At 43.8% G+C, this 25,359-nt stretch overlaps 1 protein-coding gene across 11 annotated transcripts in view; it reads right to left on the minus strand.

Moving 5' to 3' along the window:
• Positions 1–234: 234 nt before the first annotated feature.
• Positions 235–25,359, minus strand: part of SENP6 (SUMO specific peptidase 6) — a 373,212-nt gene continuing 348,087 nt past the window's right edge. For all 11 annotated transcript variants that reach the window (XM_033935430.1, XM_033935428.1, XM_033935423.1 and 8 more), the window contains 3 exons: positions 8,309–8,377; positions 8,064–8,214; positions 235–760 (listed from right to left, as the gene is read on the minus strand). In XM_033935430.1, coding sequence (XP_033791321.1) covers positions 560–760; positions 8,064–8,214; positions 8,309–8,377 — 421 coding nt within the window. In that variant the 3' untranslated portion in view covers positions 235–559. The remainder of the gene's footprint in view (positions 761–8,063; positions 8,215–8,308; positions 8,378–25,359) is intronic.

Raw genomic sequence — 25,359 nt, forward strand, 5'->3', positions numbered from 1 at the left:
GGTGGAACGAATCAAGCGAGTTTCCCTTACATTCTATGGGGAAACTCGCTTTGATATACGAGTAAATTGGTTTACGAGCATGCTTCTGGAACGAATTATGCTCGTAAACCAAGGTTCCACTGTATTTACACAAAATAACCTGCACAATACTTACTTGGGCATGAAAGAGTTACATCTGAACTAGACTTCTGATGTAAAATTACATTTCTTATGATATAAGAATGCAAGTTAAAATACAATCCTATAAATATTTATTTTTTATGCTCAGAATTTGCTATTTTAAGTTCTATTAACAGAAATACAAAACAAAAAAGCTTCCTAACAAGTGAAAAAAATAATTACAAATTCAGAAAAAATTGGCCTCATTAACATATGTACAGACGCATTTACTTAGTACACATCATCTATTGGGAACAAATTAATTTTATGACACACATTTATATAAGCATTCTCAGTCCTGGTCATTTAAGTAGTGAACCTTTCAACTCATTAGCCTTCTTAACCAAGATGAAGTTCAATTCAGTTTAAAATTATACATCTAAGATGCAGAACAAAGTATTTAGTCCGAGTTGCTGCTAATAAATTGCTCTGTTCCTTCCTGTAAAGATGACTCTGTTATGTTAAAGTCCTTCTGTCTTTTCTTTTGATCTTCCTGCAGATTAAGAATTAGGTGTTGAATTTCTTCTCGCTTAGTTTTCATTCTCTGCTGAGGAAACCAGTCAGTCAAATTCATAGGCAATTCAAAACTGGGAATGGGATGCTATGAAGAAAGAGAAACACTTATGTAATTTAAAAATCAGTCCTGTATGAACTTAGAAAATCTTAATATTCACAATACTTTATAAATTCAGCAAACCAGTCAGCTCTTGTTTTATTGATCAGATAGGTATGGAATTTAAAGTGACGAGATTTCAGTTTGTGAACCATAAGCTTATACAGATGTCTTAAGGTGACTACACAAATATCATATACATTATATTACATTAGAGATTTTTATTCCGCCTGTGCCTTTCGGTTCTATATACAGTGGTATCTTGGTTTACGAGCATAATTCGATCCAGAAGCATGCTCGTAATTCAAAGCATTCGTACATCAAAGCAAATTTCCCCCATAGAAAATAATGGCAACTCAGATAATTCGTTCCACAACCCAAAAGGGGTGCTATAAGGAGCTGGGAGGAAATGGTGAGGGGTGGCCCAGAGGTGGGCATATGCCTGGATGATGCCTGGGTGCCAATGCTTGAAAGCACATCCCTAAAATTCAGCATACCCAGTCAACATCTCAGAGCCCGGTACGTTTTTCGTCAGGAACCAAAAAGTGTCCCCTGCTGACAATGCACATCCAAATGAAGCCATAGGAAAATTACAGAACATGGGCTGGAAAATTCTAACATTTTAACTGAAACCTTTTTTTTCATTGGAACACCTGAGCCCATGTAGCTGAGTGCCATCCCGCTAAACAATTACGTACATGCACATTATGTATAAACACACACATTGATGAGAGCATCATCGACGTGTGTGCTTACACGTGATGCACACCTATGCGTTCATTTATTAGGACTGCACTCGTCTTGCGAGTTAGTTTGCTGGAGTCTTGCAAAAAACATCCTCGACAGAATTGAAAGGATCCTAGAAGGAGCAGAGATGGAAGAGACTACAGTGATGATCCACATCGGGACAAACGACGTCAGCAGGTGAGACTACAGTAGGAATGCGCTGATCGAACAGTTCAAGATTCTAGGAAGGAAGTTGAAGATGAGGACTCAGAAGATAGCGTTTTCAGAGATCCTACCGGTACCAAGGGCAGATGTGAGGAAACAGACGGAACTACAATCAATAAATGCATGTGAGGAACAGGGGTTCCACTTCATGAGGAACTGGACAATGTTTTGGGGCAAAAACAAGCTCTTCAGGAGAGATGGACTACACCTGAGTGCGGCGGGAGAGGAATAGAGCAGGCTTTAAATTAAGAAGGGGAAAGCCGACAGTCGACCAAGTGTCAATGATTCAGAAAAAGGTATCTCGAGAAGATACTGAGTGGAAAAAACGCTGGGAAGACACGACGGGCAAAAAACAAGAGTTGACAGATCAAGAGGATGATAAGAAGAATGTAGCGCAGGAAATGAAAATGAAGACAAAAAAACACCAGGACTTAAATTACATGTATACTAATGCAAGGAGCCTAAGGAACAAAATGGAAGAATTAGAAGTCATGGCCAAAAAACAGAACCTAGACATCATTGGGGTCTCTGAAACTTGGTGGAATGAAGAAAACAAATGGGACATAGTACTGCCGGGGTACAAACTCTATCACAAAGACAGGTCAGGTCAAAAAGGAGGAAGAGCCCTATACATAAAGGACAACATACACTCGACCAGAGTAGACACAGTGGCGACGACCGACAAATTGGAATCACTATGGGTTAAAACACCAGGAAGAAATGGGATAAAGATGGGCCTGTACTATCATCCACCTGGGGAATCCGAAGCAAATGATGAAGATATGAAAGCCGAGATGAGGCGAGAATGCAAAAACGGTAACACGATTGTTATGAGAGACTTCAACTAACCCGGGATAGACTGGAGTCTTGGAAACTCAAAATGTGCTAGGGAGACTGGATTCCTGGAAGCTATACTGGACTGCTTCATGGAACAGCTTGTCAGAGAACCGACGAGAGGGAATGTCACTCTGAACCTAATCCTCAATGGGCTAAGAGGACCTGCAAAGGAAGTGGAAGTAGTGGGACCGTTGGGAAACAGCGATCACAATATGATCAAGTTCAAATTTGAATTAGGAATATCGAAGGGGAAGAGAATCACAGCAACGACTTGTAACTTCAAGAAAGGAAACTATGAAATGATGAGAGTAATGGTAAGAAAGAAACTTAGGAACAGCTCAAGGAAATCACAGACTGTAGAACAAGCCTGGTCTTTATTTAAGGACACGGTGAGCGAGGCAAAAAATCTGTATATCCCCAGATTCAGAAAAGGATGCAAAAAGAACCGAACTAAAGAGGTGAAGAAAGCAATAGGAGACAAAAAATATTCATTCCAGAAATGGAAAAAGGACAAAACTGGGGAGAACTAAAAAGAGCACAGGAAGCATCAAAAAGAATGTCACCTCGTAGTCAGTGCGCAGCGGCCTCTAAGAAGGCAAATAGAATGCTAGGTATTATCAAGAAAGGCATTACAACCAGATCGAAAGAGGTCATCCTGCCGTTGTACCGGACGATGGTGTGCCCGTACTTGGAGTACTGCGTCCAATATTGGTCACCATACTTTAAGAAGGATATGGCGATACTTGAGAGAGTTCAGAAAAGAGTGACGCGACTGATAAAAGGTATGGAAAACCTTTCATATGATGAAAGATAGAGAAACTGGGGCTATTTTCCCTGGAAAAACGAAGGCTTAGAGGGGACATGATAAGAGACGTACAAGATCATGAAGGGCATAGAGAAAGTGGAGAGGGACAGGTTCTTCAAACCTTCGAAAACTACAAGAACGAGAGGGCATTCGGAAAAATTAAGAGGGGACAGATTCAGAACCAATGCTAGGAAGTTCTTCTTCACCCAAAGGACGGTGATGCGCTTCCAGAGGGTGTGATAGAACAGGGTACGGTATCGGGTTCAAGAAGTGATTGGATGAATTCCTGAAGAAAAAAGGGATAGAAGGGTCCTGGACCTGATGGGCTTCCGCGTGAGCAGACTGCTGGGCAAGATGGACCCCTGGTCTGACCCCTTACTTGATAAGCCTCTCAACTCTTCCAAATATTTTTGTCTCTCTTCCTCTTTCTGTGATCTTTATGAAAGCTAACCTCTTTTTCCTCACTTCTCAGTTACTAATTTTGAGAACCAAAGCGGCCTTCGTTTCCTCTTACTTTTATTTACTTTTCTTAAAAAATGGTTTGTTGCCCTTATAATAGTTCTTTTTGGTTTTGCCCACTGCATTTCTACCTCTTTCAGAAGTTCCTATCCAGACAACTAGAACCTGTTTTTGAAAAAGCCCTCTCCACACCAGTCCTGATATTAAACCACACCATGTGGTGATGATTACTGGATGCCAGATAATCAACCACTATATCATCAGAAACACTCCCTGTTTGTAAGCACTAGGTCCAGTATGGCACCATATGGGTTCCATTACCAACTGCTAGAACAGTTCTCTTTGTAGAGAATCTAGAATCTCCCTACTTCTAGGAGATGTCACAATAGGGATACTCCGTTTGACATATTTGCAGATAACAAAATCGGCAATAGAGCAGTCACCCCAATGGTATGAACTAGAGAATGACACGGTGGCTGTTACCCACTGGGAGCCGCGGGTAACCCACTAAAACGGGAAGAGAAAAATAGTAGTTGGGACAGGGACAAGGCCATTAACTGCCCTGTGGAGCAGTAAATGGTGTTGTCCCTGCAGTGAAGTAAGGGAATGCGCGCGGTCACCGATCATGCGGTCCAGCAGCCCCTTCACGCCGCTATCTCCCTCCCTCCCTTCATCTCATGTGGCGAATTTCATTTTTTTTCTCCCAGCAGCACGCTTTCAACAAGTTGTGTGCGGCTGCTTGAGTTGAATCTTCTCCTCTGATGCAACTAGAGGAGAAGATTCAACTCAAGCAGCTATGCGCGACTTGTTGAAAGCGTGCCACTGGGAGAAAAATGAAATTCGCTACATGAGGTGAAGGGGAGGGAGGGAGATGGTGGGACAGCAGTGATCGGGTGGGAGGGGGCTGCTGGACCGCTATATCTTTCTTGAGAATGTGCAGCTTTTCCTCAGCTCTTACTGATTCCATAAAAGGAGCACTGAAAAAAAAAACCAAAACACGAAGGAGCTAGGAAAAAGGTGGAAGAGAATTTGTGCAAAAGAACGAAAAGGAAAAGAACAGGGGAAATAAAGGCTAAGTTAGTAAGAGACAGGTGTAAAGGAAGGGGAAGAGCAGGCAGTGAGTATATGACTTTACTGACAGACAGAAGATCAGATTCTTGTTACTCTCCAGATCTGGAAAGGGAGCCTGTCCCCATGGGGCAGCTCTGGTAGAGCACAAGTCAGCACAGCCTGCCCAGCACGATTCTGAGCTCAGAGCTGGGTTCTCAGACTCTGACTCAACTGGGATAGTGCACTTAGTACCATGGGGAAGAGAAGCAGGAGAGGGGACCGGGTGGGAGTAGGAGGAGGAGAAGGAAGAGAGATGAACTGCCAGACACAACTCAGCACTGAAATCTGTCATGTAATACACAGCCTGCCAGGCTTTGGAGATGAAGACAGCAGGACTACACAGGGAGGGAGGGAAATGGTGGGACAGCGGAGATCAGGCTGGAGGGAGCTGCTGGACCGTGTGATCCGTGACCGCACGTGTTCCCTCACAGTAGGAGAAGAAGGGAGTGAAAGGGAAAGAGATGCTGGGCCATGGGAATGAAGTAAGAGGGAGACAAATATTGAACCCACAGCAGGAAAGAGAAAGGGGAGAAGGACAGGCAGGTGAGCCAGATGCTGAAAGTGTGGGGAGAAAGAGGGAAAGAAACTAGATGGGGTTGGAGAGGAGAGAGACACATTGGTGTGGAAGAGAGGAGAAATCTGGACACAGGAAGGTAACAGAGGAGAAATTATGTGCATGGGGCATAGGACTAATATATATAAGGGTACAATCGTATATATCCCAAAAATATGTCAAAAACATGTACTGTATAATTAGTTTAGCAGAAGGGTTTCATTCATATCACATTCAAGACACAACGGAAAAAATGATAAATACAAAAACGGAGAAAAACAAACCTCATACACAGGCAGCCGGGACTCTACAAGTACCCTAAGCCACCTGTATCATCACTGGTTTGAAAAAAACTCTGTACATAAATATCCTTTCATTCACTTCAAAAACTTATTTTTCAAAATTCATTTTGTCTCGTGCATCAAAATATATAGATAGAAATCCAATCTGTCTAAAACTGGTTGCAGTGGCAACAGCCTGGTATAAATATAAGTAATTCTTAATATTGTGAAAACCAAAGAATGTGAAACTTGGAAAACTTATCTCAAATTGCAGCAGCAATCATTCTTTCATCCAATATTCTTTTCCTGACAGAAAGCACTTCTGTTTCACCTCAAAAGGCTACTTCAGGGGGAAAAAAAAATTATATAATCATATGAAGAAAGTTTTTTCCAAACGCTCCCACATAGTAAGCTAGTAGAGCTGGGGCATAGGGACAGACATAAAGGGGAGATGGTATATGGACACAGAAGGGAGTATACAGATACAGATGGTAAATGGACACAGGAGGGAATATGCAGATACAGAGGGGAGATATTAGAAATGTGGAAAATAGGAACACAGAAGGGAGAGTTTGTGCGGATGGGATCAAATGGTTTTCGGGGACGAGGACCATGCTCGCGGGGATGGGATGGTGACGAGGACCGAGCTCACAGGGACGGGGCGGAGACGGAGACAAATTTTTTCCACGTGTCATTTTCTAGTATGAACAACATGGGGAAGGATCTAGCGAAACTTGAAGAATGGTCTGAAATTTGGCAGCTAAGATTTAATGCTAAGAAATGCTAGTTCATGCATTTGGGCTGCAAAAGCCCGTGGGAACAGTACAGTTTAGGGAGTGAAGAACTTTTGTGCACGAAACAGGAGAGAGACTTGGGTGTGATAGTATGTGATGATCTTAAGGTGGCCAAAAAGATTGAGAAGGCGATGGCTAAAGCTAGAAGGATACTAGGGTGCATAGGGAGAGAGGTACGGCCAGTAGGAAAAAGGAGATATTGATGCCTCTGTATAAGACTCTGGTGAGACCTCATTTAGAATATTGTGTACAATTCTGTAGACCGCATCATCAAAAAGATATAAAAAGGATGACGTCAGTCCAGAGGAAGAATACTAAAATGGTCGGAGGTCTTCATCAAAAGGCATATGGAGACAGACTTAATGATCTCAATATGTATAATTTGGAGAAAAGGCAAGAGAGATACGAAAGAGACATTTAATTACCTATGTAGCATAAATGCACATGAGGCAAGTCTTTTGTTAGAAAGGAAGCTCCAGAATGAGAAGGCATAGAATGAAGTTAAGAGACGATAGGCTCAGGAGTAGTCTAAGGAGGTACTTTTTTACAGAAAGGGTGGTACATGCATGGAATAGTCTCCCGGTAGAGGTGGTGGAGACAAAGACTGTGTCTGAATTCAATAAAGTATGGGACAGGCATGTGGGATTTCTTAGGGAGAAGAGGAGATAGTGGATGCTGCAGATGGGCAGACTGGATGGGCCATTTGGCCTTTTATTCTATGTTTTAGAATATGAGCTTCTCTGCCTTGACCTTTACCCTCGATAGGGAGGATCGAAAAGACCACCACCACCTGTGCACCTGACAGCTTCACCTTCTCTCCCAGAGCCACCAAGTCACTTTTGATACTTTCGGAAGATTACTTAGCATTATCCTTAGTGCCAATATGGATGAGCAGTATCGGATAATAGTCATTGGGCTTGATGAATTTCGGCAAGTTGTCAGTAACATCTTGAATTTTGGCATCAGTCAGACAGCACACTTCCTGGGCCATCATATCTAGTCTGCAGATGTACCCATCTGAAGGGAATCACCAACCAACATTACCATGACCTTCACCTTCTAGTTGTCACAGATTCAGCAACTTTGGGGATTCCGAGCATTGGTCCTTCTCTCTTGAATGCTCTCATCTCCTCCACTTCCAGAGCTGCATATTGGCTCTTCAGTTCAAGGGCATGTAGAATCACAGTATTAATCCAGCTGTCTCCCCTCAGCATGGCCTCTTCTTCCCCACTGCTGGAAATTTTTGAGGCTTCATGAAGCATTTCATTGATGTACCTCTCGTTCTTGCGGATGCTTCTCAGGGATTCAAGCTGACGACAACTTGCATAAGGAACCACCCCCTATGCTTGGGTAACATTTTCTGTCTATACAGCAACAACTTTAGAGACACAATGTTTCCCAGTCATACTCTGGTAGCAACCAATTGCAGATGATTGGCTTCAATATGTTTTTTTTAATAGATATTTATATGCAAACAATTCTTTAAAAAAAAATTACTCACCTCAAAAAAACTCTCTACATACTGCAGTATATACACTCCGCAGTCACTGAAGTTGTTCTGCTGTGGCACTCGGGGATTGGAACCTTTCATGAATTCCTTTGAAAAACTCCTTTTACTACCTTTCCTGACCTCCCACTCTATTTCTAGATACCTGTGACCAACAAGCACAAAGACAATTTAAAAATGAATAATGTATAAAGAGAAGAAAAAGAAAGCATCATGATTAGAAGAATTATGGAGCTTACTCGCGCAGCGTTTTAACCACATTTGATCGAGAAGGTCCTCTGAGTGAGTCCATAAGTAAAATACAGGGCCTGCAACAAAAACATATCACTGCAATTAAAATGTCCTTTTAATTTAACAAAGAACAATAATATTTAATTTAATTTTATACATTCCATTAATTAAAACCATTTGGATTATTGGTCATTTATCCCAGCCTTCTTTCTCTCCAATTTTGTTTAATATCCCAATCAACCCTGTCACATATTTTTGTTACCTAGGAATTATACTAGATTCATTGCTGTCCTTTCAACAGCAACGTTCAGATGTCAGAACTGGGTTCACTGTTATCCACAAAGTATGCTATCTCCAAAGTTATCTTCATCTTGCAAAACTGTGACTATTTATCCATGCTCTCCTAAAATCATGGCTTAAATACTGCAATGCAGCTTATGCAGATATTACAGGACATTTAATTAGATGCCTTTAAACTTTACATAACAGCAGCCAGGCTCCTCTGCAGCTCTAAAAAATGTTGCCATATTACCCCTCTGTTTATCTACCTGCATTGGCTTCCCATCCCATTTTGAATTCAGATTAAGATCTTATTCCTGATGCACAAGGCCCATTACCTAGGTGCTCCTTTATTTCTTTCAACTCTCATAATTCTCTATACTGCTTCTAGGTACTTGAGATCCTTTGACTCCACTACCTTGTGTTACCAAGTCCAAAACAAACCCACTATGAATCTACAAGGCAGTCTACCTTTTATTTTTAGCACTAAAATTTTGGAATAGTTTACCTCCATCCCTGCATGCAGAATCATCTTTTTACAAATTTAAGAGCTTAGTAAAAACTTTATTTCTTTTAACAAGCCTTAACTGCTAGGCTAGTTGCATGACAAGCTACTGTGGGTTTAGTCATGTTTTAGTGTGCTTGCCTATTTTTGTACTTTCATTTTGAATTGGAGTTCTTTTCCTTTTATTCTCTTATTGTAAACTGTTCTGACTTGCATGTCCAGTAGTATAGCCATACACTCAATTTTAGGTGGGCCTGGACCCCAGTTGGGTGGACAGAAGATCCCATCTCTTTCCCTCCTACCCAGGCAAAGTGATCTGATCCAGTCCCTCCCTCCTGCTGCCACTGCCTACCTTTAGAAGGGCTGATCTTCCTCAGCAGTGGGCAGTGTGATTGATACGCTGCTCACACCAGCCCGTCTTCTTTCTAATACACTCTGCCTCTGCAGAAACAGGAAGCTGTGTCAGAAGGAAGGCTATAGGGCCGTTGCGAGCAATGTGTATCAAACACGCTGCTCACTACAGGTGAAGATCAGCCCTTTAAAGGTACGCATGAGGAGACATTTTGGGAATTTTTAGCTGCCAGGGCTTGGGGAACCCACAACAGCTACCTCACAGATGTGCTGCTACTGAGTGGGCTTGGGCCTTTGCAAATACAATAAACCAGACTATCATACTCCATTTCCTCTTACAGTCAGAAGATTAAAAAGTAAATAACCCCCTCCATCAAGTATGAACACTGCATATAAAGACAGCACAGTAAGCCAGCCTGACAACATGATTAATTGGTAAAGTAATTACCATTTAAAAAAATAAAAATCAAGACACTCTCAAGAAGTTTGTCCAAAGCCTGTCATAATCATATTTAACAGTCCATAAATCCCCAAGAGACCCAAGTAAAATGCAGAAGCATAGCTTGATTAACGTCAATACATTTTATAAAAAAAAAAAAAGGAAAACAATATATGCAGCATATTTCTGTTTACTACAGACTTTTGAAATACTATCTAGCACATAACACTGGTTAACAAAAAAAAAAGTTTTTGCTACTGAGAACTTAAGAAGTGTTCTTAATTAATTTAAATGACGCTGATTTCAAATCTGTAATATTTATCATTTCTATAGCACTGAAAGGCATATGCAGTGCTGTACATTTAACATTCAATAGATGGTCCCTGCTCAGAAGAGCTTACAATATAATTTGGACAGAAAGGACATCTCAGGGTTACAGAGTTTCTAGCAGAAGGAATGATACACTGGGTACAGGTATCTCACTTGCTGTTCCAATTTCCAGATCATTAATAAATATGTTAAATTGCACTAGCCAGTACAGAACCCTGCGGCACTCTATTATTATTTGTTTTTTAATAAATAAATTATTTACCATCCTCCATTGAGAAAAATAGCCATATTGAATGACTTTCACATTTAAGACACATTATTTGGGAGCCTGGTGATATATGAGGGAGCATTAAAACAAAGGCTTTATTAATTTATCTCTGCTTTGCCGCACTGAAGGCCGCCATCTAAAAACCAAAGACTTCCATATACACATTAAAATATATACTTTTTTATACTGAGTTTACTGTTTAATTATTATCAAACTTGGTGAGATTCAAACAGGTAAAACAACAAAATCCAAATAGCACCAAAAAGGTTCCATAAAGGAAATGAAGAAGCAAAACAACAAAAAGATTGTGGAACAGAAGACTGAATGTACCAGTTTGTGATTTAATAAGCTTTCAAGTAACTTAAAAACAATCTCCCTTTTGTTTTGATCCTTCTCCGTCTCTTTTTTATTATACAAATGTACTTCTGCCCTTTTCCATTTTGTATTGGTATGTTAATGTTTGTCTGTGTGTTTGATCGTCTGTAATAATAATTGTAATTTGTTTTTAACTTATGCTCTCTTTATTCTTTGTTTTTATTATGTAAAACCGCTTTGAATTTTGATAAGGCAGTATATCAAATATTTAAATAAATCTGAAACCTGACTTTCTTAGAGATCAGAGTCCACAAGTGACCCTTGAGGGGAGGAATGCTGGCCTAGTGCCTAACCTTCAGTAAGCCTGGTTCTAAGAGAGAGCTTGTAGAAGCTCAGCATTAAAGATAATTTTCATAGCAACCTGTGACCTGCATATATAATTTGCATATATTTGCTTGATGAGAGAGCTGTTGACTAAAAGGCTTCTTTGGATCTTTTTAGGACCTTTTTCAGACTTTGGGGAGTAGTAAGCGGGAGAGAGGCCTGGAAAACTGTTAAGTCAGGCCAAGCATGCTATACTTAACGGGGGTGTGAATCTTCTCACCAACTGAAAAGCGTTCCTTGAGGACATACCTATGGCTGGTTTCAGCCTCTTAGTTTGAGACTGAACTCTGAGGACATTCTAAGAGATCATACTCAACAGGTCACATCTGAGGTTAATTCCCACCCACCCCAAGGAGGAGCTTTTTTTGGCTCTTCAGCCAATCAGGAACAAGGCATTGCTTTAGTAGGATTTTTCTGCTCTTTCTTTTTTCTTCCAGGTGCAAGTACTTCTGCAACCACAGTATGGCTGGGAAACATGTCACCAAAGCTGCTGCTCGGGCTACAGCTTCTGTCTCTGTGCAGATAGAAAATGTTACTCAGGCAGAGGGAGTGATCCCATGTGAAAGCTGTCTTCAGCTTTAATCCCTCATGAAGAAAGTAAAGGTACTGAGAGAGGAGGTGGCAAGACTGAGAAGCATCCGTGAGAATGAGAAGTACATCAATGAAAAGGTTCATTAGGGCACCAAAGATTTCCAGCAGTGGGGAAGAGGCTATGCTAAGAGAAGACAGCTGGTCTCAGATTACAGAACCCTGCAAGACTGGTACTGTGACTCCATCCACTCTTTAACTGAAGAACCGGTATGCTGCCCTGGAAGTGGAGGAGATGAGAGCATCCCAGGGAGAGGAAGGACCAAAGCTTGAAATCCCAAAAATTGCTGGATCCATGACTACTAGGAGGCATAAGGTAGTGGTGGTTGGCGATTCCCATCTGAGGGGTACAGAAGCTCTGCTTTAATCGCTAGCATTGCCAGCAGGTTATAAAAGGTTAGTGAGAGGGAGGGAGGGGCTATAGTGGACTGTAGCAAGCAGCAACGATGGCAAGGAAGGTCTCCTGGGCTGGGCAGCAGCGACAAGGCAGCTCTTCAGGGGTGTGCAGCAGTGGCAATAGCAGCAAGGCAGCTTTCCAGGGAGGAGGGGGGGAAGCAGTAGTAATGTTAGAGAGGAAGCAATAATACAACGTTCCTCCAAAGTCATTTTCGGTCTGACGTTAATTTTGATGGAGCACACCAAAAGTGCTTGTCAGTCAGACCCATTAATCTCATTAAAATTTTATGTTGACATTAAACAATTAACACGTTAATCATGTTATAAATGTATTAATTGTTCAGCCCTAATTATTGTACAGGAACCAATAAAATTTAACCAGCAAACCAAACAGAAATACAATTAAGCCAAATGGCAAGTGTCATGTAAACCAGTGTTTCTCAACTCGGTCCTGGAGTATCCCCTTGCCAGTCAGATTTTCAGGATATCCACAATGAATATGCATGAAAGAAATTTGCAAATAATGGAGGCAGTGTATGCAAATCAAGTTTATGCATATTCAATCTGGATGTCCTGAAAATCTGACACAAGGGAGTACACCAGGATTGAATTGAGAAACACTGATGTAAACTACCTGAAGATTCAATGTTTACAATGATGCTCAATGTTTACAATAGATGCTCAATTCAAGAAAAGGAAGGATTAATTATTTCAAGCAAGAAATAAATCTATATTTAGTCTGTAAAGAAAATGGTCAGTGTAGCAGCAATAATGTGTTCTTCAATATTTTAGACCCTTCCATTTCTTTTTCTAGAAGTGGAGGAGTAGCGTATAGATAGTGACAGTGGACGAACTTGGGGAATTGGGTTTGATTCCAAACTGACAAAACAATCCCACTCTTCAAAGCATAGGGTATAAACAGGGGGAAGAAAAGGATCTCAGAAACCTGCTTGGTGACAGGAAATAAACTTTGGCCAAATCTGACAAGGTTTCGCGTTTCATTCATTGATCCTGAAAAACCTCCTCCTTCCTTCCAACGTTGCCGCTCAGTAGGAAGCCCAGAAACTAAATGTTATTGCTGAATAATTATACAGCAGCTTACATGAACCCTTGAGAAAGCCAGTAATTGTGGCGAAACAGGCCCCATCGGGCTGTGGCTGCCTGCAACATTTCAGATAAGTACTTTGAAGATATATTGAATACCATTCACACTGGCTCCAAATATAAGCGAGAGTACTCTTCAAATTCTACTGCCTACTATTTAAAGCAAAAAATGGAGACAGCCCAGCCTACTGGAACAACCGACTAATCCAAACCACCTCAACCAAACACAGGAGAACCCACACACCATTCACACACCCTCCAACCAAAAAGTCACATGAAAAAAAAACTGTACGACAACCTCCTAGCCACTCGAGCAGCAAAACTAGACCACCAACTCTCCAACTTACTGACCTCGACCACAGACTACAAAACCTTCAAAAAAGAAACAAAAACCCTACTATTCAAAAAATACATAAAACCAAACTAACATAGCTAGATTTATCTCAAGCATCACCTGCAAGACTCTCCTTAGCAACTCAAAAAATGTCCAGACTACTAATGTACCGTATTTTCACGCAAATAACACGCACCCGTATAAAACGCGCACACGTGTATAGCGCGCAGAAATCACGATGATAAGCACAAAAACTTTGGTATAACGCGCTCACGATTATACCGCGCATGCTGCCCGACTCTCCGTTCACCCCCCTGACTTCCGTGCACTGCCCCGCCTCTCCGTGCGCTGTCCCGACTCTCCGTTCACCCCCCCCTGACTTCCGTGCACTGCCCCGACTTTCCGTGCGCTGTCCCGACTCTCCGTTCACCCCCCCCTGACTTCCGTGCACTGCCCTGACTTTCCGTGCGCTGTCCCGACTCTCCGTTCACCCCCCCTGACTTCCGTGCACTGTCCCCCCTTGAAGGTCTGTCCCCATCCTGAAAGCCTGATGCCCCCCCCCGACGTCCGATACATCCCTCCCCCCGAAGGACCGCCGATTCCCCAACAATATCGGGCCAGGAGGGAGCCCAAATCCTCCTGGCCACGGCGACCCCCTAACCCCACCCCGCACTACATTACGGGCAGGAGGGATCCCAGGCCCTCCTGCCCTCGACGCAAACCCCCCTCCCCCCAACGACCGCCCCCCCAGCCGACCCGCGACCACCCTGGCGACCCCCACGACCCCCCCACCCCCCTTCCCCGTACCTTTGGTAGTTGGGCCAGAAGGGAGCCCAAACCCTCCTGGCCACGGCGACCCCCTAACCCCACCCCGCACTACATTACGGGCAGGAGGGATCCCAGGCCCTCCTGCCCTCGACGCAAACCCCCCTCCCCCCCAACGACCGCCCCCCCCCAAGAACCTCCGACCGCCCCCCCAGCCGACCCGCGACCCCCCTGGCGACCCCCACGACCCCCCCACCCCCCTTCCCCGTACCTTTGGTAGTTGGCCGGACAGACGGGAGCCAAACCCGCCTGTCCGGCAGGCAGCCAACGAAGGAATGAGGCCGGATTGGCCCATCCATCCTAAAGCTCCGCCTACTGGTGGGGCCTAAGGCGCGTGGGCCAATCAGAATAGGCCCTGGAGCCTTAGGTCCCACCTGGGGGCGCGGCCTGAGGCACATGGTCGGGTTGGGCCCATGTGCCTCAGGCCGCGCCCCCAGGTGGGACCTAAGGCTCCAGGGCCTATTCTGATTGGCCCACGCGCCTTAGGCCCCACCAGTAGGCGGAGCTTTAGGATGGATGGGCCAATCCGGCCTCATTCCTTCGTTGGCTGCCTGCCGGACAGGCGGGTTTGGCTCCCGTCTGTCCGGCCAACTACCAAAGGTACGGGGAAGGGGGGTGGGGGGGTCGTGGGGGTCGCCAGGGGGATCGCGGGTCGGCTGGGGGGCGGTCGGAGGTTCTTGGGGGGGGACGGTCGTTGGGGGGGAGGGGGGTTTGCGTCGAGGGCAGGAGGGCCTGGGATCCCTCCTGCCCGTAATGTAGTGCGGGGTGGGGTTAGGGGGTCGCCGTGGCCAGGAGGGTTTGGGCTCCCTTCTGGCCCGATATTGTCGGGAAGTCGGCGGTCCTTCGGGGTGGGGGTGCGAGTGGTCCTGCCGGGGGGGGGGATGTATCGGACGTCGGGGAGTCGGCCGGGCAAGAGGGCTTGGGCTCCCTCTTGCTCCGATCGTGGATGCGGGTGGGAGCGCGTGCGAGTGGTCGTTCGGGGTGGGGGTGCGAGTGGTCCTGCTGGGAGGGTGAATCGGGCGTCGGGCGGGGTGGGAACTATGTTTTAAAACTTTTGTATACCGCGCTCACGCATATAACGCGCGAGGAGTATGCGCGGTAGGTAAAAACGCGTATAACGCGCGCGTTATATGCGTGAAAATACGGTACTTCTAAATGTCCTGACAAATTCATATGTAATCCGCCTTAAACCGCAAGTTAATGGCGGACTAGAAATCATTAATGTAATGTTTTAATGAAGATTAAGGGCTCCTTTTACAAAGGTGCATTAGGGCCTTAACGCGCAGAATAGCGCACGCTAAAATGCTGCGCGCTCTAGCCATTACCGCCTCCTCTTGAGCAGGCAGTAGTTTTTCGGCTAGCTTGCGCTAAAAACGTTAGCGCACCTTTGTAAAAGGAGCCCTTAATGGAAATGATTTTAAGATAAATCATTAATAAAATGATTAAAATAGGAAGAAGGAAGTTTTTCAGGATCAATGAATGAAACGTGGAACCGTGTCAGACTTGGCTGAGGTTTATTCCCTGTCACCAAGCAGGTTTCTGAGATCCTTTTCCTCCCCCTGTTTATCTCCTATGCTTTGAAGAGTGGGATTTTTTTGTCAGTTTGGAGTTTTTCCAGATTGTCTCACTCACCATCTTTAGTGTATATCAGTGTGTTACAGTGAATTGGGTTTGATTTCCACTGTGGCTTCTTGTGACCCTGGGGAAATCATATAAGCCTCCATTACCCTAGGTACAAAAATGCAGATTAGGGGCAGAGATTGAGAAAGTACTTACATATAACAAATGTAAACTGCTTTGCTTTTATCATAGAGAGGCAGTATATCAAATCCATTACCCTATTCTGAAATACTGTATGGTTGCTATTATATTCTGTGAAAGATTAGGTTTTTACCTCAATAATCTTCTCTCTTGTAAATGTGTCTAGTGGTCCTGAATGCTAGGGTTAAGCATCTGAACTCACAAGTTGCTTGCAGAATGCTGTCAATCAGCCTTTTCTTTATCAGCTTCTACAAATTTCTCCCCTTCACCTTTAAGGCTCACAATGCCACTTTTGCACTTCTTCCTATCACTAATATATCTAAAAAATGTCTTGTCTCCCCATTTTACCTGTCAGCTATTTTTTCTTCCATTTGCATCTTTGCTTTCCTGACTACACAACCAGCCTCTCTTAACTTTTCCAGATATTTTTGCCTTTCTTCCTCTTTCTGTGAGGTGTATAAATGTTCTTGAAACTATCTAAGAATAAATCAAGAATTAGCACCATATTTAAATGTTTTTCATTATTAACTAGGATGCATTTTTCTTTTATCTTTCATAAAGGTCTAATATATCTTTCATTTTATGTATAGTTATTTAATTTAGAAAAGCACAATGTCAGAGATTAAAATGTTATGTTTTGATTTGTATAAAGGAGCTGAGGAACTTGGAAGTGAAACCCCCATCCTAGGGGGAATGCTATGTTGAAGGAATTGTATAAGTAGAAACGATTGCAGAGAAATTTATGATTCATTGCAATTAGTTAGCCGCTATTGTGAGAGTTTTATTAATAACAATAGTTAATTAATATAGCAAGAATAATATGGATGTCAGCAAAACACTAAAACTGTGTGCTGCGGCATACTAGTGTGTCTCCTGAAATTTCAGGTGTGCCGTGACACACTAGGGAGGAGGAGGTGAGCCGGTGCCAGCTAACTGCCTACATGATATACTTCTCGTGGCAAGAGGCACATCCAATAGGCAATCAGCCGGTGCCAGCGCCTCTCCTTCTCTCGTGCCCTATTCTCTGCTGGCACCCTCCCACTGGCAGCTCAGGGCCTGTCTGAAGGGCCTTTGTGCATATACGTGATGTCATCACGACAACGTCCGCGCACTTCTGGATGCCTCGAGCCCCAGCCACTAAGTTTAGTGTGCCATGGTTCAACAAAGTTTGCGGTACACTGCACTAATACAATGTTAGACGCGTTTATAAAAATAAGGAAATTGTAAGTTGGCTTGAATGTATGAGTAAGTGGAAAAAGGAAAAGTGAAAGTATGTAACTATGATTATACACTGTCAAGATAAAGATAGGCAAGAATTGTGAAAAGATTTTATCCCAGTCAACACAGTAAGGAAATGGGACTTTATACCCTATAAATACAGGGTATGTAAGATTTATTTTCCTTTTTACTTCACCACTTTTTTAACATTTAATTAATTTGCAGCCTAATATTTTCAGAAGCTTTACAGGTGGTGTAATCAACTCAACTGCTTTGCACAGAATCGGAACCACTATCAGAAAACTTATTTTTTCACATCAATTTCTTTTTTTACAACCATTACATTTCATTTTGTGACAGTAAATGAAAGCTGTACTTATCTTTTAGTAAAAAAGAAAATCAATTAAATCAATTAAAGTATTTAATCACAGTGAATTTTAAAAATAAAATGCACGAGGTGGTAGGGTGGAATTCGAGCCAGTGTCTATTTGACATGTACCAAGAAAGAGATGGCTAGGCTTAGACCAGGGATCTCAAAGTCCCTCCTCGAGGGCCGCAATCCAGTCGGGTTTTCAGGATTTCCCCACTGAATATGTATTGAAAGCAATGCATGTGCTTGTTCTTATAAGCACTTTAGAACCCAATTGAAAACTCATCTATTTTTAAAATATTTAGCAAACTAATTTAAATCATCCTTATGTTATTATATTTTTAATCATAAGAACATAAGCAATGCCTCTGCTGGGTCAGACCTGAGATCCATCTTGCCCAGCAGTCCGCTCACGCGGTGGCCCAACAGGTCCAGGACCTGAGCAGTAATCCTCTATTTATACCCTTCTATTCCCTTTTCCAGCAGGAAAATGTCCAATCCTCTCTTAAATCCCAGTACTGTATTCTGCCCTATAACGTCCTCTGGAAGTGCATTCCAAGTGTCCACCACACGTTGGGTAAAGAAGAACTTCCTGGCATTTGTATTGAATCTGTCCCCTTTCAACTTTTCAGAATGCCCTCTTGTTATTTTATTTTTTGAAAGTTTGAAGAATCTGTCTCTCATAAGTCTCTATCATATCCCCTCTAAGTCTCCTCTTCTCCAGGGAAAAGAGACCCAGTTTCTCCAATCTCTCAGCGTATGAAAGGTTTTCCATCCCTTTTATCAGACGTGTCGCTCTTCTCTAAACTCTCTCGAGTAATGCCGTATCCTTCTTAAGGTATGGTAACCAAAACTGGACGCTGTATTCCAGGTGTGGGCGCACCATCGCCCGATACAGCGGCAGAATAACTTCTTTCATCCTGGTTGTAATACCCTTCTTTTGTTCACCGCATTGAACTTACGGTTATGCGGTTTATAAGTACGATGTTATGTTATGTGACGTGAGCAGGAGCAAGTGAATGTCTGTTCACATAACAACCCATAGTAGGTGAATTAGCTCCAAATTCTGAGGCTCTTTTTCCTATAAAAATTAAACATAAATTTAATAAGATTTGTATTCTCACATTTCTGTTTTGTCAATTCCACGTGGGATTTTTTTTGATGTTAGTATATGATACTTGATAACCACAGGTTGTTACTTTATTTTATTAAATCACATTAATCATGATATTAAAGCATTACATGAATAGTCAGGCTGTAACATAGAATATTGTGGTCAGTAAGCATTTGTAAAATAATACAAACCATCTTTTTGTGTAAGCAGACATCTCACCTTAAAGTATACTGAATTTCCTAGAAAAACATCATTGTATCTGTTTAGACTAGGGGTGTCAAACTCAATCACATTAAGGGGCCGAAATCCAAAAGACAGGCTGTTGCGGGCCCATCCCTGCCTCAGATCCCACCTCCATAATAGTACTAATTGTAACCCCATTTTTTCCATTCATTTTTCATTTATACACACACAATATAAACTTATTAACAACACACAATGGTTAACCACAAAATTAAACTACACAAAGCATACTGTATGCTTCTTAACATTCATTTCTACCAGAACACAGATAACCCCTATGCAAATACGGGACCAAAAACTAAAAGTACTAATATATACAAACGAACCCTTAAGATTCAAGACTCTGCATGAAGTACAACCCCAGAGAAAAAGAAACAAATGCATTTCTTTCTGAACAGTGCAAAATATAGACAGCAGATGAAAATTCTCAAAATTGACACGTTAATCACTAAATTAAAAATAAACTCATTGAGGGGCATAATAAAAAAAAAACGTCTAAGTCCTCTTTTGGCCTAAGTCCTTAAACGTTCAAAGCAAAAGCAGGGAAAGTGTCCATAACCAAAACAAACGTCATTGTTTTGATTATGACCTGCCTCTACTAAACGCCCAGATTACCACTACGTCTAAAAGTACACCCCCAGGATGTCTACACTTTTTGGCCAAAAATACGCCTAAGCCCCAAACGTCCAACAGAAGGGCTTTTAGGCGAAGGAGGAGCCAGTCCTTCACCTAAAAGCTGGATTCTGTAACCGGTGTCTGTCAAAAACAACACCGGTTACAGAACCCCCCCCCCAACGATCCAGGCAGGAGGGTGCCCAAGCCCTCCTGCCATGTCGAACCGCGACCCCTCCCCCCAACAACATTGGGGCAAGAGGGAGCTCAAGCCCTCTTGCCCCGCCGACTCCCCGCTGATATCGGGGCAAGAGGGAGCCCAAGCCCTCTTGCCCCAGCGATCGTGCACCCCCCCCCGACTCAATCTGGCCAGGAGGGACCCCCAAGCCCTCCTGGCCCCGGCGACCCCTCCTCCCTAACCCCCAGCGATCGCACCCCCCCCACCCCGACTCAATCTGGCCAGGAGGGAGCCCAAGCCCTTCTGGCCCCGGCACCCCCCCCCCCTCTGATTTAACGGGCCAGAAGAGAGCCCAAGCTCTCCTGGCCCCGGTGACCCTCCCCTACCCCCCACCCCCAGTACATTACGAGCAGGAGGGTTCCCAGGCCCTCCTGCCCTTGACGCAACCCCCTCCCCCCAACGACCGCCCCCCCTAGAACCCCCGATCGCTCCCCCGCCAACCCGCGACCCCCCTGGCCGACCCCTTCACCCCCACCCCCTTACCTCTTAAAGTTGGCCGGACTGACAGGTACCAAACCCATCCATCCGGCAGGCAGCCAACGCCAGAATGGGCCCGGATTGGCCCAGCCGTCCCAAAGCCCCGCCCACAGGTGGGGCCTAAGGCGCCTGGGCCAATCAGAATAGGCCCATGTGCCTAAGGCCCTGTCCACAGGAGGGGCCTAAGGCTCCCGGGCCTATTCTGATTTGCCCAGGCGCCTTAGGCCCCACCTGTGGGCAGGGCTTTGGGACAGCTGGGCCTATCCGGGCCCATGTGCCTAAGGCTCCCTCTTGCTCCGATATCGTCGGGGAGTTGGCGGGGCAAGAGGGCTTGAGTTCCCTCTTGTCCCGATGTTGTGTGTGTATGGGGGTTTGATTCATCGCGGCAAGAGAGATGCCTCATCTCCCCTACCACAATGCCATCACTCCTCTACCCGAGCTGCCGCGATCCGCGGCAGGAGAGATAGGGCATCTCTCCGGCCGCGGGTCATGGCAGTTCGGGTAGAGGAGTGATGGCATCGTGGTAGGGGAGATGAGGCATCTCTCCTGCCGCGATGCTTGCAGTGGGTAGGTTGCCAGCCACTGAACTGATGGCGCCAGCGGCCATCAGCTCAGCGGCCCCTTTTTCGGCACTTAGACCTGGTTTGACTTCGTCTAAGTCAGAAAGGTCTAAGTGCCGACTAGGCAACCTGTTAATGTTTTGGTTATACATGTTGTACGCCTAGGAGTAGGTCGGCCCACTGCCCGCCCACTGCCCGCCCTTTCCCCTCCTCTAAACACACCTCTTTTCTCTCTGTGCATTTAATGGCAGGGGAAAAGCCTAAGCTGTTTTTAGATACATCTAAATAACAGCTTTGGTTATGGGTACTTAGACGATCAGGCTTTTTGAACGCCCAAGTAGCCATTTAGGACACTTTTAAGACTTTTTTTTTTATTATGAACCCCATTGTTGTTTCCCTCCCTCCATGCTGTGCCTCAACTAGGTGCCTCCCTCCGGTGCCTGGCCGTTTTATGTGCCCGCGGTGTGATATGCATTTTCATTGCTGCCCCCAATGTTATCTTCTGGCTGGCTCCCTCTTCCTCACTGCCACAGTGTGCACAAAGCCGTGGGCAGCGGCTCCTTGCGCCTCATCTGGAAGTGAGGAGGAGGGAGCCGGCCAGAAGATAACACTAGAGGCAGCAATGAAAACGCGCATCGCACTGCAGGCCGCATAAAACAACCAGGCGGGCCATATTCAGCCTGTGGACCTTCAGTTTGACATCTGTGGTTTAGACATACCCAGAGGGTATATTTGGAAGTAATAAGATGAGATTTTGGATGAAATAAATAGTTAATAAGAAATAATTAAATTTAAATTGAAGAAAATAAAAGGAAGGTATATAGTTATTTAAATTAAGTAATTGGTAGGGAGGTGGGTCTCAGGCCTATGATGCTAAAAGGAGTGCAAGAAAGGATGGTTCCCTCTTGAGAAGTCCCAAAAAATGGGAAAGATTGACTCCATGGTCTGAGGCTTGCCCCCACAGTTAAAATTTAAATCAGTTTGGGAATTTAATTTAGTGTCTACCAGTCTAATTATTCAGTGGTTTTTGATATATATATTAATCCATAAAACAACCATTTAACATAAAGTTTTTCGTTATATTTGGAAGTAAAACACACAATAATGTTGATATACCTCAACTTATGCAACATGTGTTAGAGGGCAGGTGATAAAGGGAAGTTAGCAAACAAATGGACCTTACAGTGACTGATTAGGGGTTCCCATATTCATGCAAATTTATGACAATTGTTTAGATTTTTTGCAGTTAGACCTTCATATTGTATAAGTGTACATACCAGATTCCACCAAGCTGAGAAAGAGAGTTTAGTGGGATGTTTCTAATTCGTCAAAATGCATTTAATGGTAATCATGAGCAATGATCTCAGTAACTAATAGAGGCCTTGTTGTTTTACCCTGAATTTGTATATCTGGTCGTTATTCCTTAGTCTTCTCCAGAGATGGAAGTAAGAGCTGGGGGGGGGGGGATATGATGTCTGTACATGGAGAATTAGATCAAAGGCATATGCTAGATGTAATTTACTTAGATTTCAGCAAAGCCTTTGACATGGTTCCTCATAGAAAGCTCTTGAACAAACTTGACGGGCTGAAGTTAGGACCCAAAGTGGTGAACTGGATTAGAAACTGGTTGACGGACAGATGCCAGAGGGTGGTGGTTAATGGAATTCGCTCGGAGGAGGGAAAGGTGAGTAGTGGACTCCCTCAGGGATCGGTGCTGGGGCTGATCCTGTTCAATAATGTTTGTGAGCGACATTGCTGAAGGGATCGGTGCTGGGGCTGATCCTGCTCAATAATGTTTGTGAGCGACATTGCTGAAGTGTTAGAAGGAAAAGTTTGCATTTTTGCAGATGATACCAAGATTTGTAACAGAGTAGACACCGAGGAGGGAGTGGAAAACATGAAAACAATCTGCAAAAGTTAGAAGAATGATCTAATATCTGGCAACTAAAATTCAATGCAAAGAAGTGCAAAATAATGCATTTGGGGATTATAAATCGGAAGGAGCCATATGTGCTGGGAGGTGAAAGGCTGATATGCACAGATGGGGAGAGGGACCTTGGGGTGATAATGTCTGAAGATCTAAAGGTAAAGAAACAGTGTGACAAGGCGGTGGCTGTATAGAGAGAGGCTGTATGCTAGGCTGTATAGAGAGAGGTGTGACTAGTAGAAGAAAGATGCCCCTGTATAGGTCGATGGTGAGGCCCCTCTTGGAGTATCGTGTTCAATTTTGGAGACCATATCTGGTGTAGGACATAAAAAGACTTGAAGTGGTCCAGAGGAAGTCAACAAAAATGGTAGGAGGTTTGTGCCAGAAGACGTACGAGGAGAGACTGGAAGCACTGAATTTGTATACCCTAAAGGAAAGAAGGGACAGGGGAGATACGATTCTGACATTCAAATACTTGAAAGGTATTAACAAAGAACAAAATCTATTCCAAAGAAAGGAAAATGTTAAAACCAGAGGGCATAATTTGTTAAGAAATTCTTCTTTACGGAGAGGGTGGTTGATGCATGGAATGTGCTCCCAAGGGAGGTGGTAGTGAAGAAAACAGTGACAGAGTTCAAACAAGCATGGGATGAACAGAGGATCTCTAATCAAAAAATAGTGGGTATAAATTGAAGGATCATATCACTCCCTTATTAAAAAATGCACACTGGTTACTAATCCACCACTTTATTACTTATAAAATTGCTTTAATCTAATTTAAAATTGTGAACACCAAGGAACCTGCTTTTATTCATAAGTATCTTATTCCTCATGAACCTCTGAGAATTTTAAGATCTGAATCACAGCACCTTCTTCATGTCCCATCCCTAAAAATCATAAGTACCCGTAGGGCCTCTTCATTCGCAACTATAGCCCCTACAATATGGAATTCATTACCATCATATTTAAGGGCTGAGCAAAATCTAGATAAATTTAAGGGCAACCTTAAAAGCTTCTTATTTAAAGATGCTCATGATTGCTAATTGATCTCTGGCTCCTTCCTTGCCACACTCAATATGATCCCTCCCATTTCCCTTTCATTTTTCACCTTAATTGTACTCTCTCCTTTTAATACCGTATTTCTCCCTACTACCCCGTTATTTTCATGTAAGTAATGTTGTGTCCTTAAGTCTGTTGATTGTTCCCCATTTAATTTTTTAATTCTCAAACGTTTAGAATTTATGATTAGCGTTTTATCAAATTTTAATAAAACTTGAAACAAAGGCCAGTACTGGGCAGGCTTGCACATCCTCTGTCCCTTATATGGACATTAAGTCGAGGACTGGCTGGGGAGGGTTTCGATGGTTAAGATGGGCTGGAGTGAGTTTTGATGGAGACTCCAGTAGATGGAACCTAAGCATACTATTGGGCAGGACTCTGGGTTTCTGGCCCAGAAATATATAAGAAAAAGGACCATTTAAACTAAATTAATTTATGGAGCATGTATGGTTGGGCAGACTGGATGTATTCAAACATCCGGACTCTTACGGCTCTCTCTGGCCGGCCATGTTGCTGGAGAATATACAGAGGTCTGGAATGGAGGTATAAAACTTGATTTTGAAACCTTCTCGAACAACTTCTAGAACCTAATGGTCTGTGTCTATCTGAGCACAGACTGACTAAAAGGCTGACAGCTTGCACCCCCCCTATCTGTGTGGGGATCTGGCCCCTGCCCTGGTGTCACTTTCTTGGAGGTAGGGGAGGGATGAGAGCCAGAGACTTGATGTCTCCTGCCCTTGCTAAACTTCTGCATAAGGATGAAATCTTTGAAAGCCACAAAAATTCCCATGTCCTAGACCCCGAGCCATCTGGAGTGTGCTGTCCAGCAAAGCCTTAGGGTGACAGTCCATAATGCTGACCATCATGTATCCAGACCCTTGCCAAATAGCATCTGCTCTTGAAAGGGAAGCCTGCCCACTGTGGCTTTAGAGGCTGAATCTCCTGCCCACTGTATGATTACATTACATTTCTAGACCGCAAAACCCCGGTGATCGATGTGGTTCACAAAGATAGAAAACTGGACATTCCCAGTGAACTACAAAGTAGACATCAATCAATTCAATTTTCTAAAAATTTTACAAACAGGACTGATTTCAGTAACCTTATGAAATGTACAGTGTTCCCCCCCGGTGGTTCGTGGTCCCGGTCATTCGCTGTATTTTCTGACCGCGAACTGCCGACAAGAAGAGGGCAGCGGGAGAGGGCAGCCGGAGCGCCACGAGTGCAGGAAATCACTCACGGTACGCTCCGACCGCCTCTTCCTGCACTAAGTCGGGCCTTATCCAATCAGGAGCTGCGTGTCAAAGCATTATCAGTTACTTCTTGAACCTGCAGCGTCTGAGGGACGAAATCCTCCATGCG

The sequence above is a fragment of the Geotrypetes seraphini genome, chromosome 3 (assembly GCF_902459505.1).
Source record: "Geotrypetes seraphini chromosome 3, aGeoSer1.1, whole genome shotgun sequence".
NCBI lineage: Eukaryota > Metazoa > Chordata > Amphibia > Gymnophiona > Dermophiidae > Geotrypetes > Geotrypetes seraphini.